This window comes from Mus caroli, unplaced genomic scaffold (assembly GCF_978045245.1).
Source record: "Mus caroli unplaced genomic scaffold, Mus_caroli_1 scaffold_13, whole genome shotgun sequence".
Classification (NCBI taxonomy): Eukaryota; Metazoa; Chordata; class Mammalia; order Rodentia; family Muridae; genus Mus; species Mus caroli.
In genome coordinates, this window is record NW_028227268.1 from 35,073,299 (window position 1) to 35,091,187 (window position 17,889).

General features: G+C 43.4%; 1 protein-coding gene and 2 non-coding genes across 5 annotated transcripts in view; all 3 read right to left on the bottom strand.

Annotated features, from left to right (window-relative positions):
- Window positions 1-17,889, bottom strand: part of Tex14 (testis expressed 14, intercellular bridge forming factor) — a 164,995-nt gene that overhangs the window by 133,180 nt on the left and 13,926 nt on the right. For all 3 annotated transcript variants that reach the window (XM_085829697.1, XM_085829698.1, XM_021177802.2), the window contains exon 2: window positions 4,863-4,999. In XM_085829697.1, coding sequence (XP_085685823.1) covers window positions 4,863-4,998 — 136 coding nt within the window. In that variant the 5' untranslated portion in view covers window position 4,999. The remainder of the gene's footprint in view (window positions 1-4,862; window positions 5,000-17,889) is intronic.
- On the bottom strand, window positions 10,281-10,444 carry LOC115032593 (U1 spliceosomal RNA). Its single transcript, XR_003838238.1, has one exon. It is a non-coding gene; the product is annotated as a U1 spliceosomal RNA (small nuclear RNA).
- LOC115032582 (U1 spliceosomal RNA) lies at window positions 14,594-14,757 on the bottom strand. Its single transcript, XR_003838227.1, has one exon. It is a non-coding gene; the product is annotated as a U1 spliceosomal RNA (small nuclear RNA).

Consider the following 17,889-nt stretch of genomic DNA (forward strand, 5'->3'; position numbering starts at 1 on the left):
GACCCAAGCTGTTCCAAGGACCCGGCAAACTGGCTTTGAGGGCTGAGGGTGAGTGCTGCAGTGTAGCATATGTATGCTTTTATAACCAAAATAACTGAAAACAGAGAACAACCAAGAAGAAGATGGCAAAGTGGTTGCTCAATTTAGTAAAAAATTTTAATTTCTATATAATCAATAAGCCAGAGGCAGAATAAACATAAAGAGACTGATCAAGAAACACAACTCAGGATTGTCACACTAAATAGTCTCCTGTTCAGTTAACAGTTCAGTATTGACCCAGAGATACTCATTTTTGTGTGTATTTCTGTCATAAATGTTAATGTTATTGTATTGTGCTTTAATCTCATAAATGTGAATGTTGTTACTGTATTGTTTTAACCATTAATTGATTTGTGTTTCTCTCCCGTAAAAACTGAATTCCTTGATGGTTTTTTTAAAAAAGTAAAAGATATGGGAGGGGAGAGAGACAGATAGACAGACAGACAGACAGAGACTATCACTGGCTGTGATATAGTCCAGGTACTCAGAAAAAAAGAAGAACCCAAAGTTCAAGAGCAAGTGAGGTGGTGTCCACGCTCCTAGTCGTCAGGAGGGTACGGCAAGAGGACTGCACTAAGTGTGAGGGCAACCTGAGCTAAAATGAGAGCAGAACACCCTGGATTACACAATGAAAAATTCTCAAGAGGAGAGGTACGGATGGTGACATGCCTGAGGGTTTAAGAGCACTAGCTGCTCTTCCAGAGGACCCAGGTTTGGTTCCCAGCACCCACATAACAGTCACAACCATCAGTAATTCCAGTTTCAAGGGACCTGCTATTTCCTCTAGCTCCAGGCATACAGACAAAACACGCATACACATACGAAGCACAGCATTGGAGAAACCAGGATTTTCAGTCACTCGTGCCTACTTTCTTCAAAGCAAGGGAATAATGCAGCCTGAGCTCTGCTCGTCAGTTACAAGGCAGCCTCCACCTGATCCCCATGTCCTGAGCTCTGCCTCTCAGCAAAGAGAACGCACCCCTATGAAAAAGGCCCCATGTACTTTGCATTCTCCACCAATAGAATCTATCCTTATGCTTATCACAGACCCTTCTCACAGCTAGCAGTTCAATCAGATAGCCTTCCTATCAGATAGTTACATTTCAATTTTAACTAGCAAAATTACAGCTCTAAAGTAGCAACAAAAGCAATTTTATGCTGGGGCCACCACACCATGAAGAACTATAGTTAAAGGGTTGCAGTGTTAGGAAGGTTGAGGTGCACTGGACTAGGCCCTAGTCATGAACTCTCATTATCAGCCCCAAAACTGACTCTTTTTTTTTTTTTTAAAGATTTATTTATTTATTATATGTAAGTACACTGTAGCTGTCTTCAGACACTCCAGAAGAGGGCACCAGATCTCGTTACGGATGGTTGTGAGCCACCATGTGGTTGCTGGGATTTGAACTCCGGACCTTCGGAAGAGCAGTCGGGTGCTCTTACCCACTGAGCCATCTCACCAGCCCCCCAAAACTGACTCTTATTGTAAAAGGTCACAGGTACTTTTATACTTTGCAAAGACATTTCAGTGTCGCCAGCTGTGAAGCTTTGCTATGATACTGTCACATGGAGACTGTTCCTCAAAGTTCTTTTTTTTTTAAGATTTATTTATTTATTTTTGGTTTTTTTGAAGGATTTATTTATTATATGTAAGTACACTGTAGCTGTCTTCAGACACACCAGAAGAGGGTGTCAGATCTCATTACAGATGGCTGTGAGCCACCATGTGGTTGCTGGGAATTGAACTCAGGATCTCTGGAAGAGCAGTCAGCGCTCTTAACCACTGAGCCATCTCTCCAGCCCCCCTCAAAATTTTACTATGTTTAAACGTATAATGAAAGTAAACCACTAGGCCAGTTTCTGAAGGGTATGATCCAGTCCTGCATAAATGGTGCTGTCTCCAGTCTCATTCTTCACCTCTTAAGGACTGTGTTGCCGTCTCCCTCCCACCATACAAGCCAGCTGGGAGGCTTGGAGGATGGTGTCCCTGACATTAAAATAAATATCTTTGAAAGAGGGATGTCTGCAGTGATGAGTCAGCATTTAGGATAGCTTGCTGTAGGAACATGAGGACCAGATGTAGCAGAATGTTAGCAGAGCTATTGAATCTGCCATGAATTCTGAAATGATAGCACCTAGGCTATGAAGTAGCCTTTTGTAAATAGTCAATGATTGTTATCCGAGGTTTTATGGGTTGTTTCGAAGGCTTCTCAGAGCCTTTGCCTAACTGAGTCCAGAGACATAGCAGGCAAACCAGGAAGTCTCCTCAGGCGAGAACCCTTGGGTAATGACTTCTCAGACCCCCAGATCTGATGAGGCTTTAGGATTTGGACTGGCTTGCTAAGGCGCCTTTTGTGAAACTAGAAAAGGGCTTCTGCTAAGCTGCCAGTGTTCAGTTGTCAGAGCTGGTCCCTCTGCTGCCAGCAAGGCCCAAGTCATCCTGCAGTATCCCTTTTTCCAAGAACACCAACAACCAGAGGGGTTTGTTTGGTTTTCTTTTCCCTCCATACTGTTCCTGAGTCCTTTTGTAAATGACAACCTCTTTTCCTTTGTATTATTGTTACAATGATCAGAGACAAGGTAGCACTAGCTCCACAAACACTTGTAACCCCAGCAGGATGGGGAGAGACAGGGTAGATGGCTGCTTGTTGGCTTCCAGCCTAGCCAAAAGCAAGGCAAGCTCCAAGTTCAGTAAGAGAGCCTGTCTCAAAGGAAGAAAGCAGGCAGAGAACACCTGCCTCCGCCTGTGCACCCTCACACACTATGCACAAATATGGCTCCTCACACAATTTGAAAAAGAAAACTGAAGGCCTTGAATGTTTTGAGGCCTGGGTCAGTACAGAGAAGACATGGGAAAGGAGAAGGGGGAATGAAAAATACACCACAGGAAAACTACTGGGAGGAAATAAAGAAGAGAAACTCTGAAGAAAGCTAAAGAAAAGCAAAATATTGGAGGTTGGAGAGATGGTTTTCTGGAAGACCAGAGTTTGTTAACCAGCTCCCACATAGGTGGCTCAAAACCACCTGAAATTCCAACTCCTGAGGGTCTGTCACCTCTGGCCTGTTGTGCATGTGTAACTTAAATATTACATAGAGGGGAACAAGTGACATTTCCCTTCCTGTTGGAAACTACAGATGCCAGGAGCCAGGCATGGTGCACATACCTACAACTCTCAGCGCCCAGTCGCATCCTTTTCTATTTCCCTTGGTTTGGTTCTAGTTTTATTCTAATTACTTTGTTTGTTTTGGTGTTTTTCTTTCTTTCTTTTAAAAGATTTATTTATTTATTATTATATGTAAGTACACTGTAGCTGTCTTCAGACACTCCAGAAGAGGGAGTCAGATCTCATTACAGATGGTTGTGAGCCACCATGTGGTTGCTGGGATTTGAACTCACAACCTTCAGAAGAGCAGTGGGTGTTCTTAACCGCTGAGCCATCTCTCCAGCCCTGTTTTGGTGTTTTTCAAGACAGAGTTTCTCTGTATCCCTGGCTATCCTCACATTTGATGTGTAGATCAGGTTGGCTTCAAATTTACAGCAATCCACCTACCTCTGCTTCCCAAGTGCTGGGACTAAAGGTATGAGCCAAGGAGCCCAGATCCCCATGGAAGACAGAGGGGTCAGATTTCCTGGAGTCACTGTTACAAGCTATCATGGGCTATCTAGTATGGGTCTTCTGACACAGTAGTGTGTATTCTTTGTTAGCATTCTGTCTAAACTCCACCCCACAGTTACCTGGCAACTGCCAGGTGTGCTCCTCCCCATAGTTACCTTGCAATAGCCAGGTAGGCCTGGCCCACTATAAACAGGGGTGCTTGCCCCCTCCTCTTACTCTTGTTCTCTCTTTTTTTGTTTGTTTGTTTGTTTTTTGAGACAGGGTTTCTCTGTATAGCCCTGGCTGTCCTGGAACTCACTCTGTAGACCAGGCTGGCCTCGAACTCAGAAATCTGCCTGCCTCTGCCTCCCAAGTGCTGGGATTAAAGGCGTGTGCCACCACGCCAGGCACTCTTCTTCTCTTGCTCTCTTGTTCTCATGCCCTCTTGGGCTCTTCCCTTCCTCCCTCCCTTCCCTATTCCACGTGGTCGGTCATGGCTGGCCTCTACTTCTCTACTCTCTCCCTCTCTCTGCCTTTATCACCCTCTTAACTCCCCTCCCCATACCCTGAATAAACCCTATTCTATACTATACTTTCTCTAATGTAGCTGGTCCCTCAGGGGGGAGGGATGCCTTGGTGTGGGCCCACTGAGACATCCCCTTCCCCCATACCTCACCACACCCCCATAGATCATATTCCCTCTCTCTTTATCTTTTTATAAACACATCACTCTTAACTACAGGAACTGTTTTTTGGGGGTTTTGAGAAAGGCTAGCATCAATTGACTAGAGAGCTGGGCTGACCTTGACTCCTGCCGTCTCTGGTTACTTTCCTTCCTCAGGGCCAGGATTAGAAGGTGCTGACACATCTGGTTTTCTATGATGTGGTACTGAGGATGGAGCCTAGGGCTCTGTGTGTGCCAAGCAAGCCCTGTTCCTGCTGAGCTGCTTCCCAGCCCCTCTGTCTGTTTTGAAACATAACTTTGTTGTATTTGTTTGCTTGTTTGTTGCACTTTAGATAGGATTTCATTGATATAGATTAGCTGGCCTTCAACTCCATTCTTTGAGAAAGCTGGCCTCGAACTCAGAGAGAAATCTGCCTGCCTCTGCCTCCTGAGTGCCAATTTTAAAGGTGTGGGCCACCAAATCCAGCCATGGCACTGTTTTAACCAATAACGATGCAGAAATATGGCTCCTGCTGCCTCCGCCCCCTCAGCACTGTACTTACCCTTCTTAAGGATCTTCTTGAGCTTCACGCAGTTCCCTTGCTTGGCGTATTCGTGAAGCTGAGCCTCCAGGGAGTCATCTGTGAAGGTGCCCAGCAGCACCGGGCAAGGGACTGGAAAAGGAGCTCCCCGTGACATTCTGTTGAAAAGAGAACAAACAACACGTTATTCTTACACCTCACAAAGGCAAAGAAGTCAGAGCTTTCTTTCTCCTCACGGAAAATCACCTCAAAACAACCCTCAACCCAAAGTGTCAGGAAATCTGCCATCCATGGAATTCCCTGAAAACAGCTAACCCCCACCACACACCTAGGTGCCCCAAGGTTACAAAAAAGGCAATTTGATCTACTTCCCACCCTGCTGTTTCAAAAATCAGTTTATCCTGAAAAGTAATTTCTGAGTGTGGTGAAGCCGCCCCTCTCCCTCCCTGCTCTCCATGACAAGACACTGCTCTCAGCCTCTTCTGCTCGCGCTGCTGGGTTCTAAGGCCCCACTCTCAGATCCATACATGCCTGCTCTCACCACTGAGATCAGACAGAGTTTCCATTCTTTCATCTCTCTCTGCCAGTTTAACTCTTGCAGTTTTTCTTACACTCCAGTGGTTGTTTGAATAAAAATGCCCACCATAAGCATCCCAGCACTTGGGAGGCAGAGGCAAGCAGATAGATCTCTGTAAGTTTGAGGCCAGCATGGTCTACACAGTGAGTTCCAGGTCAGAAAGCCAAGACTACACACAAGAGAACTTCTCTCTTGAAAAACAAAAAAAAAAAAAAAAAAAAAAAAAAAAAGGAGGAAAAATACAACCGCCTCCCCCAATAGGCTCATATATTTGAATGTTTAATCACCAGAGAATGGAACTGTTCACAAAGATGAGAAGGATTGGAACATGTAGCCTTGTTGGAAGAAGTCTGTGTGTCATTGGGTGTGCGGTGTCACTGGGTGGACCACTTCCTTCTTGGTGCAGGGAACTGACCCCAAGTCCTTACATATACTTAGCAGTGCTCTACCACTGAGCTATATTATATCCCCATACTCTTCTTTTGCTATTTTGCTTTTTAAAAAATTTATTTATTGGGCGGGGGAGGGTATAGGAGACTTTCGGGATAGCATTTGAAATGAAAATGAAAAAAATACCTAATAAAAAAAAGAAAAAATTTTGTTTATTTATTTTATGTGTGAGTACATTGTAGCTCTCTTCAGACACATAAGAAGAAGGCTTAGGCTAGGCCTGACTGACATCTGTAACTCAGGCAGGCCTTCAACTTTCAATCCTTCTGCTTCAGTCTCCAGAAAGAGCTAAGACTATAGATATGTACCACCAGACCCAGATTTAGATTTTTTCATACTTGGAAAACTATCTTCATTAACATAGTTGACCTCAATATCTGAGAAAGAATGGCTCCAGGATTCCCCCCAGATGCCAACCCAAAGTCATAGATATAAATACTGAAGTTTCTTTCTCTCTCTCTCTCTCTCTCTCTCTCTCTCTCTCTCTGTGCAGTCCTGGAATGTAATGTAGACCAGGCTGGCCTTGAACTCAGAAATCTGCCTGCCTCTGCCTCCCAAGTGCTGGGATTAAAAGCATGCGCCGGGCTGGCGAGATGGCTCAGTGGGTAAGAGCACCCGACTGCTCTTCCGAAGGTCCAGAGTTCAAATCCCAGCAACCACATGGTGGCTCACAACCATCCGCAACGAGATCTGGCGCCCTCTTCTGGAGTGTCTGGAGACAGCTACAGTGTACTTATATATAATAAATAAATAAATCTTTAAAAAAAAAAAAGCATGCGCCACCACCGCCCAGCTCAAGTCTTATAGAAGACAGAATAGTGGGGCTGGAGAGATGGCTCAGCAGTTAAGAGCACTGACTACTCTTCCAAAGGTCCTGAGTTCAAATCCCAGAAACCACATGGTGGCTCAAAACCATCTGTAATGAGATCTGATGCCCTCTTCTGGTGTGTCTGAAGACAGCTACAGTGTACTTAGATATAATAAATAAATCTAAAAAAAGTGGAATAAATAGTATTTGCATGCAACCTATACATACCTTCCCAGAGAACTTACAATGCTGTCTAGATTACTTGCAATACTGAAGATGAGTCCTATGCAAACTGTCATTAGGCCGCACTGTTTACAGAGTAAGGCCTAGAAAAAACCTCTTTTACATTTTTACTACAGATGCAATTTTAGGGTGAAGCAGTGTGATGGGCGGTCTTAACTGCTGACCTGACAGAAAATCACCTCAGAGGTGCACACCTGTGGGAGATCATTTTGATTAGGCTAACTGAAGTTGGAAGATCCCCCCATGGCAGATAGCACCATTTGTTTCTCTCGACTGGGCTGCTGGGCGGGACAAAGAGGAGGAAGTGAGGCTAGCACAGCATCTGCTGCTCTCTCTCTATTGACTGTAGCTATGAAATCGCCCACCTCAAGCACCTCCTGGGGATTTCTCTGCACACCCCCAAACTGGAAGCTGCAGTAAACCCTCACCTTTAAGTTGCTTTTGACAACCACAGCAACAGAAAAAAAAACAAACAAACAAACAAAAAAAAAACAGAAATAAAAACCCAAGACTGGTAAGATGTGCCAGGATTCCACTCTATAGCCCAGGCTAGACAACTTAGGCCTGGCTTCAAATGTCAATCCTTCTGCCTTAGCTTTTAAGTGCTTGGATAACAGGAATGGCTTACTTACATAGCTAGGTTTTTGTTGCTGTTGTTTTGATGGTTTTATTTGTGTCTGGACGAGGTCCAGTGTAGCTGAAGCTGGCCTAGAACTTCAAATCCAATGAAGCTCCGGATCCTCCTGCTTTTCCTCCCATCCTGGGTTACAGGGCAAGCACAGCCATGCCAGGCTTGTTACTTATTTAACAAGGCGGGGAGGGGATCTCACACTGTAGCCCAGGCTGGCCAAACACACACAAAGCAATCTGTCTGCTTTAGCCTCTGAATACTGGGGTTATGGGCATAAGCCATGCAGGAAACCAGATGCAACTAAAAACCATTTTTTTGTTCACTTCCAGCAATTAAGAACATTTGCTATTCTCACAGAGGACTCGGGTTTGGCTCCCAGAACCCACATGGTAACTCACAAACCATTAGATCAGGGTATCCCACGTCTGAGACCCATCCAGCTCCACAGGAGCTCTGCCTGCATTCTCTTAAGCTCCCACCTATGAGTCTATAGCAAAATGCTTTTTCTAAATCCATTCTTCTTCTTCTTTTTTTTTTTTTAAGATTTATTTATTGATTATATGTAAGTACACTGTAGCTGTCTCCAGACACTCCAGAAGAGGGAGTCAGATCTTGTTACGGATGGTTGTGAGCCACCAAGTGGTTGCTGGGATTTGAACTCTGGACCTTCGGAAGAGCAGTCAGGTGCTCTTTCCCACTGAGCCATCTCTCCAGCCCTAAATCCATTCTTTTTTTTTTTTTTTTTTTAAAGATTTTATTTATTTATTATATGTAAGTACACTGTAGCTGTCTTCAGACACTCCAGAAGAGGGAGTCAGATCTCGTTGTGGATGGTTGTGAGCCACCATGTGGTTGCTGGGATTTGAACTCTGGACCTTCGGAAGAGCAGTCGGGTGCTCTTACCCACTGAGCCATCTCACCAGCCCTAAATCCATTCTTCTATTGTTCAGGAATTTCATTCTTCAAATTCATAACCTAAGAGTCTAGAGGCCACTAGCTTTAAGTTTTGTGTGACTATGAGCTTCTGACACCCTAACTCCTGAGCCTGTCAAACTAAAAGGCAGCCACTGTGTCCATATTATAACCTGAGAGCAATGATTCAGCACTGATAACAATGCTCAGCTTCTCCAGCCACTAAGGAGGATCACAATAACCAGAGAGCTTGTGAGAGCTTTAAACGAGCTAATAGGTGCTAAATACTTAGAGCTATCCCTGGTACCCAGTAAGCTTTTAATGTGCCTGGAGCATGTGGTGGTTTAAATACAAATGCCCCTAGAAAGATCACTCGTGTTTGTATGCACAGTCCCCAGTTGGTAAAACGAAATCTGTTTTTGGAAACTAGATCTCCAATGTAGAGGTGTTGGGAGATAGAACTTTTAGAGGTGTTTGGGTTAAGGGGCACCACACCTATGAATAAATTAAGGCCTCCCCCCCCCCCACACACACACAAAAGAGGTTTGTTATCAAGGGAATAGGATGTACTGTTATAAACTATAGTCAGCACCCAATTTCTCTCTCTCCTCCCCCCTTTTCTGACTGCCTTCTTTCATGGAATAAGGCAAGAAAACCCTCAACTAGATGCAGCTCCTCTAGACTGTTAACATCCTGGCCTGTGATAAATAAGTCTCCCCTGGGTGTAGCGATTAACCCTGTAATAACCCCAGCACACGGGAGGCAGAGGTACAAATAGTGCTGTGAATGTTGATGCCAGGCCATATACATATACATATACATACATATACATATACGGTTCCAGGCCAGCCTGGGTTATATGAGAGTTTATACCAAAAACAAGCCAGGGCTACACAGAGAAACCCTGTCTCGAAAAACTAAAAAAAAAAAAACAAAAAAAACAAAACAAGCCATGGGGCACTCCTGCATTTTTATCACTTGGGAAGTAGAGGCAGGATCAAGGTCACAAGCCTTGGAGGCAGGAGACTCATCTGCTACACATGTTCAAGACCAGCCTAGGCTACAAGAAACTCTATCCTCCCCTGACCCCCAAATAGCAGGGTGTTGCAGTTTATGTTGTAATGCTAATACTCAAGAGACTGAGGCAGAAGAATCAGCAGGTGTGTGAGGTTACACTGTTTTAGTTACTTGTTTTGTTTGTAGACAGGGTCTCATTATGTAGTTCTGGCTGTTGTGGAACTTATGGCCTGGAACACAGATCAGCCTTCTCTGCCTCCCAAGTGCTGAAATTAAAGGTGTGTACCACTATACCCAGCTGTGTGACTTTTATGTTGCAAAACAAAACACTGTGACCATGACAAACTTATAAAAGAAAGCATTAACTTCTGGTGCCAGAAGGTTATAGTAGCATCTCAAAGGCATGGTAGCAGAAATACCTAACACCTCACACTTTGATTCCATGTAGGAGGCAGACAGAATACTGGGAATGGCACCAATCTTTTGGAACATCAAAACCCACCCCAGTCACAATTGGTCCTCCAACAAGAACACCTTTTTATCCTTTGCAAACAGATCTACCAGTGGAGACCAAGGATTCAAACCTACTAAGGAGAGACCATTTCCACTTAAAACACACAAAGAATTTCGTGTACAGTCCTGGAACTCACTCAGTACGCCAGGCTGACCACGGACTCAAAAATCTGCCTAGCTCTACCTCCCAAGTGCTGGAATTAAAGCAAAATGAAAATAAATATAATAAAATAAAGAATACAAAATAACAGCAATAGACGTCAAAAGCCTCTCATTTAACAAGGATGTCAGGGGAGAGCGCGAACGCAGTCCCCCACTACCACAAATTATGCAGTCGAGTTTCCCGCATTTGGGGAAATCGCAGGGGTCAGCACATCCGGAGTGCAATGGATAAGCCTCGCCCTGGGAAAACCACCTTCGTGATCATGGTATCTCCCCTGCCAGGTAAGTATGAGTTGTGCAGGCAACAGTATCGCCTCACCCTGACCATCGACACACTGTTTAGTTACGGTCAATTACACTAATACTTTCTTTTGACCTTCCTTTAGAGACTACACAGTTTTTTTATATTACCCAGATGAGAACAAAAAATTCTAAATACTTGTTGAAAAGTACTCCGTCCTAAAACATCCTCCAAAAAAACAAGGACCGGCTTTGCTTATTTGCATATCCCCGCCCCTTTAGTGACGTCTCCAAGGTTCCCCCACCCCCTTCCCTTTCTCTTCCGGATGCGTTAACTCTTAAACCACTCTTTTGCTACTACCACAACGCTTTCACAGTTGTTTTGTTTGTTTGTTGCTTGTTGTTTTTCATCTTTTGCTGTTAACAGAAGTTTTTGCTTGGATTTGTCGTGAGCAGTCGGGACTACTCTGAACAAGGCAGCGAGATAGGCTGTTTCAAGTCAATTGCTACTGCATTTAAGAGAATCAATCAAATTCCTCCTTTCTACTTCTCAAAACTGCTAGGAGAATTCTGTCAACAACAAAATTCTGGGAGGACTAAGTATTTATTTGTAAAATGTTGCCTGGGTTTAAATTGACTTTTGTTCTCAAAAAGTATGCAGCCTTGTAGCTAATATAGGACTGAAGACATGCTTTTGCTACTAGGGACATAAAGTCTGAGTCTGGTCCCAGCACCTACGACGGACTGCTCATAGTTCATCTTTATAAAAGTGTATGTGAGGCCCGGCAGTGGTGGCGCACGCCTGTAATCCCAGCACTCGGGAGGCAGAGGCAGGCAGGTGGACTTCTGAGTTCGAGGGCAGCCTGGTCTACAGAGTGAGTTCCAGGACAGCCAGGGCTACACAGAGAAACCCTGTCTCAAAAAAACAAAAAAATAAAAATAAAAATAAAACAAAAGTGTATAGGACTGTTTATAGCCTGAAGTGCCCTCAGAGACCAAGAGAATACTTCTTCCTGTTGCAACCAGAGCTAGTTAGCAACAGTTTTTAAAATGGCATAGCCAACTAAATAATGCTCTCAAGTGAAACTGAACAGGAACAAATAATACTCCCCAAACTTCAGAAGGCCCTGTCAACAGTAACCTGTTCTTCAACACGAAAAATGTCAAGGGAAAAACGAACACAATCCCTCCCCCCCGCCACCACCACCACAAGTTTAATCCTCAGAGCTTTCAGATAAGAACTAGAATTGTCCTCTCCTCATGGATAGAGTATTAGCAACGGAGTGATGAAATGACTAAGCAATGCGTTCTATCCCATGCCTGGTCACATCTCAGCCTTCCATCCCACTACAGCCTCCTCAACCCTGGCAATGCTTCCTGCACTGGCCAGGATCAGAATGTATCAATACATACTGTCTAGAAGACACAGCTGAGCCTTGAAAAAAAAAAAAAAAAGTAGATCTTCCAGGCCGCTCTAAATTCTACTACTAACATAAGCTACCTCTCCTAAGCACTGATGTAATTATGGCTTGTTTTTAAAAAATGTATCCATGAGCCTGGGCACCAAAGAGGCTTTTCAGAGGCAGGAGGGGCCTCTTGGTCTAGCCATTAGTAAAACAAGGAATCAAAATTCCTTGCTAATTTTTATTTAATGTTCATTGGTGTTTTGCCTGTATGTATGCCTGTGTCTGTGTGTGTGTATGTTTTGCAAGTATGTATGAACGTGTCATAACTGGAGTTACAGGTAACTATGAACTGCCATGTCTGGGCTGGGAAGTGAACCGTGATCCTCAGCAAGAGCAGCTTAGCCCAGGACTCAATTTTAAAAATTGGCTTAAAACAGCGTGGATGTCAGTAGCTACCTCTCGAAGACATTTCAAGTGAGATCCTACCACCAAAAAAAAAAAAAAAAAAAGAAAGAAAGAAAGAAAGAAAGAAAAAAAGAAAAGAAAAAAAAGAAACCCTGGGGCTGGTGAGATGGCTCAGTGGGTAAGAGCACCCGACTGCTCTTCCGAAGGTCCAGAGTTCAAATCCCAGCCAACCACATGGTGGCTCACAACCATCTGACTCCCTCTTCTGGTGTATCTGAAGACAGCTACAGTGTACTTACATATAATAAATAAATAAATTTATTAAAAAAAAAAAGAAAGAAACCCTGATAGTACCATTTGTGTGTGTGTGTGTGTGTGTGTGTGTGTGTGTGTGTGTGTGTGTGTTGTGTGTGTGTGTGTGTTTATTTGATTGGTTGTTTTTGAGACAAGTTTTCTCTGTGGTGCCTTGGCTGTTCTGAAACTAACTGAACAAAGCTGGACTCAAACTCAGAGATCTGCCTGCCTTTGCCTCCCGAGTGCTGGAACTAAAGGCACAAGTCAACGCTGCTCTTAGGTTTTTTTGTTTTTGTTTTTAATGAGTATTGGACAGTAAGATCAGTCCATGCGTTCATGTGTCCCACTTTAGACATGAGCAGGCTGCTCGAGGACTTTTAATAGGGAAACTAGATCTTGGCAAGATGAGATGTAGCTGGTCTAAACTGAAAAGAACATTGTGGTAATGAACATGGATGCATCAGGGTCACCCATTGAACCCTAAATTTATGGAAATGCCATGGTATGTTACAAATACTTAAATATGTTAATATAATTACTGGTGCTGAGATATGACCCCGCCCAGGCATATCTGGATAACTTGTTAGGTAGGAGAGGAAGACTATGAATTCCTGAGCCTTCTGCTTCTACCTTCCTGATGTTTGAACTACAGCTTCGAACTCCTTAACATGTAGCTCTATTATAACAACCAACGAGTTAGCATGTGGGGCTGAAGAGATGGCTCAGTGATTAAGAGCACTTGTTACTGTAGAAGAGACCAGGGTGCAATTTGGGAACCTACATGGTAGCTCAAACACAACTCCAGTTCCAGAGTATCCAATGCCCTCTTCTGACTTTCTTAGGTGCCAGTCATGCGGGTGGTGCACCTATATTATACACACAAGCAAGAAACACTTATACACCCTGGGAGTGGTGTGGCATGCTTTTAATTCCAACACTTGAAAGACTTCTATGAGTTCGAGGCCAGCCTAGTCTACAAAGTGAGGCCAGTCAAGGCTGTTACACAGAGAACCCCGTCTTGACTGCTTCCTCACTCCCCCTTCAAGCCTCACAAATAAACAAAAACAAAGAAAACACACACACACACACACACACACACAAAGCTAGAACTCATCTTTTTACTATGCAGTGTTGGTTTGAAGCTAGTAACTTAAACACACTAAGCAAGCCGGGCGTGGTGGCTCACGCCTTTAGTCCCAGCACTCGGGAGGCAGAGGCAGGCGGATTTCTGAGTTCGAGGCCAGCCTGGTCTACAAAGTGAGTGCCAGGACAGCCAGGGCTACACAGAGAAACCCTGTCTCGAAAAAAACAAAACAAACAAACAAACAAAAAAAACACACACTAAGCAACAGTTACTACTAACCCATATCCTTTCCTTCAAATTTTACTTATGCTTCACAACAAAACACAAAACCTGGTACTTTATATGTAGACCACGTTGGTCTCTTCCCTGCCTCTGCCTTCCAAAAGCTTACAAACCAGTTTTTTGGTACTTGGTTTATTATTTCTAATAAGTATTTATATTTATAGTTCAACTTAGAGATCCAATTTTATTCAGTGGGAACGATAGACCCAGAGTGCTAGAGACATTGTAAACATAATCATATTGTTGGGTGTAGGAAAAGACTAACAGGACAAGCCTTGGGTAATATCAATATCCAGAGCCAACCCTAGGTACTGTAACATTCAACTCAACTGACTCAAAAGTGAGTTTATGCTCTCAGGTTAACAATCCGAAATGGGCCGGGCGTGGTGGCGCACGACTTTAATCCCAGCACTTGGGAGGCAGAGGAGGGCGGATTTCTGAGTTCGAGGCCAGCCTGGTCTACAAAGTGAGTTCCAGGACAGCCAGGGCTACACAGAGAAACCCTGTCTCAAAAAACAAAAACAAAAAAATCCGAAATGGAGAACTCCTTACAGGAGATTAACAAGAACAATGGCGCAGTAAGGATAAATTAACATATACAGGCAACAACATTGAACACTTGTGTTATTTTCTAAGCTAAAACACAACAGCATCTAACAAACCTAGTAACAAGACTCGCGATAACTACTAATAACGTTTCTGCAAACTTTTTTTGAAACGAAATAAACCAGGGGAGAGCGCGAACGCAGTCCCCCACTACCACAAATTATGCAGTCGAGTTTCCCGCATTTGGGGAAATCGCAGGGGTCAGCACATCCGGAGTGCAATGGATAAGCCTCGCCCTGGGAAAACCACCTTCGTGATCATGGTATCTCCCCTGCCAGGTAAGTATGAGTTGCCTGGCCACGGAGCCTGAACAGCATGATATGCGTAGCATTTCATAATTACGGTAAATATTTAAGCCTCATTAAAACACTCTATAACTCCATAGGTACTGACTCCCCACATTTTAAAACACTAAGAAGAATTGATAAGCTAAGAGTTTTTCCAAAACTACACTGTAAAAATCACAGATATTTGGAAGCAATTGCTTTTCCCAGTTTGCTCCTGAATTCTCATCTACATAGTACCGCCTAAATAGTGACTCATTTCCTGTACTCAAAAACCCGCCTCCCTGTCAGCGGGAAAATACCATTAAACCTAAAGCAGATCGTATTTTGCTTTGTTTTTTGTTCTGTAACCTTCTAGAACAATAGGCATTTACTTTCATAAATGTAGGAGTCGGCTGCACAGCCTTTAGTGTGAATTAACACTAAGAGTAACAACAAAAACAGCCGCACTGTGAAAACCGGTACAGAAAGGTTAGTTTTAAAAGTACATTACTTGTGGACTGTCTTACTCTGCCTGATAAATCATAAAAATGCTCAGACTGATGATTCATGAACAGTAAGGGTGTCTGCCTCCAAGCCCTGTCGGGGTTTGATTCCAGAGACCTACACTGTAAGAGGAGAGAACAAGTTCCGTTTGTTTGTTTGTTTGTTTGTTTAGAAGGAGACGTGAGATTAAAAACCTGTCAGAGATTTGCCGGAAAAACAGGAGAGATTTATAGCCTGGACTCCTGGGTTTGGAAGCATTCCATAATACTGATTTGATATTCTACTATCAGTCCTTTCTTTTCTCAGTATGCAGTTCAGGCTCTTTCTCAAATTTAAGATCCTCTTTCCTCAGCTTCCGAGAAAACAGCTGAGCTGCCTGGAAGAGGTGTAGACCAGAGAGAGTCACTTGGAAAGGACACTCTCCAACCTGTTGAGCTGCCTGCAGGCTGGGCAGTGACCTCCAGGTTCCCAGTTCTGAGCTGTGACCCATGCTGGGGTGGGCCGTGGTGATGCAGCTGTCTTTGAGTCATTTCTGCTCCTGTAAGTAACCCCTCCCCCATATTCCTGTAAGTAACCCCTCACCCATAGTCCTTAAGTAACCCCCGTAAGACTCACTGGTTCATCAAGCTGGACTTCGGTGGTCTATACATTGGTCTGTCATGTGATCCCTAACTGGGGTGAGTAGGTCTGTATGTTCTATCTCCCCAGGTGAAGTTCTGACACAACAACTGAGCATTCCAATTTTACAAAACACATTAAAATTCCAATCTGGAAAAAATATAATGGAAGAAGTATTATGTGACTATTTTCTCTTAAAAGCTTGAATGAGGGGCTGGAGAGAGGGCTCATTGGTTAAGAGCACTGACTGCTCTTCCAGAGGTCCTGAGTTCAATTCCCAGCAACCACACGGTGGCTGACAACCATCTGCAATGGAATCTGATGCCCTCTCTTCTGGCGTGTCTGAAGAGAGCAACAGTGTACTCATATGGATAAAATAAATAAATCTTTAAAAATAAAATAAAAAAGTTTGCATGAGGGGTTCCTAGAACCCATGTCAGGACACTCACAACCAAATGGAACTCCAGATTCCAGGAATTCAACACTCTTGTTGCCTCTGTGGGCACCTCTACTCATATGTGAATAATCCCACATGCAGGTTCTCACATACATACATACATACATAATTAAAAATAAAAAAATTCCAACATGAATGACCACAATCCTTAAAAATGGGGTTTTGGACTTAAATCAGTGAGAGTGCTTATCTGAGACTCATAGGATGTGGATCTGATCCTTGACACTATATAAATAGAGGCGTAGTGGCCTACTGCTTGAATTTCAGGCAGAGGCAAGAGTAGACTGGTCTATAAATCAATCAAGTTCCAGGACAGCCAGGGCTCTATAATAAGACCTGTCTCTAAATAAATAAATAAATGCTGGCAAGGATGTAGAGAAACAGAACCTTGTGTTTTGCTGGTGAGAATAGTAAACAGTGGTCATTTGAAAAAAACAGTTTGGGCTCTCTGGTTAGGAGCACTGGCTGCTCCTCTAGAGGACCTGAGTTCAATTCCCAGCAACTGCATGGTGGCTCTCAACCATCTGTAACGGGATATGATGCTCTCTTCTGGCTTGCAGGTATACATACAGATAAAGCACTCATGTACATAAAATAAATAAATCTTTAAAAAAAAAACACCCCAGCTTTTTATAACTATTATTATATCCCAGATAGACCAGGCATTTAAAAAGGCCTCATGTTGATACAGTACATAATATTATTCAGTTATAGAAAGAAACTATGCAGGGTATGATGGTGTGATAGGGTCCCAGGGACATTAGTAGGCCCTGAGATCTTAGCACAACTGAATCCAAAGTGGAAACTCAGCAGGTAGACAGCACCACTCGCCAAAACAAGAACATAGGTCTAATCCATCAGAGTCCATGGAGCTCTAGGAGAGGCTCAAGATGTTCTAAGCTGCTTTCTAGCTTCTATAGTTCTACTTATGGATAACTTTCTTGTTAACTAAAGTATGTCAACCCAGAGCATGAGTTTTGTGCTTAAAAACTCATCCTAAGAAAGGTTCAGTGCTACGCTGGGATCCAAAACACCCAGTGTAATCACTGGCTGGTAACAAAGACTTTATTGGCTTAAACCCATATCTGAGCAGCCTACTCTGGTGAACACTCTGGCAACAGCGGCACACTCCTTTAATCCCTGCACTCAGGAGGCAGAGAGGCAGGGAGATCCCAGACTGGTATACACAATGAGTTCCAAGTGAGCGGGGGCTATATAGTAAAACTCTTGTCAAAGAAAAATGAACTAGCAATACAGGTGACATCATTTATGAACTTCAAAAATATAGTAAGTGGGGCTGGAGAGATGGCTCAGAAGTTAAGAGCATTGACTGCTCTTCAAGAGGTCCTGAGTTCAATTCCCAACAACCACATGATGGCTCACAACCATCTGTAACAGGATCAGATGCCCTCTTCTTGTGTGTCTGAAGACAGCTACAGTGTACTCATACACATAAAATAAATACATCTTAAAAAATTTAAAAATATATAGTAAGTGAAAAGAACTGCACATAGACTACAAACTACATGATTATTCTTTTTTTTTTTTTTTTTTTTTTTTTTTTTTTTACAAA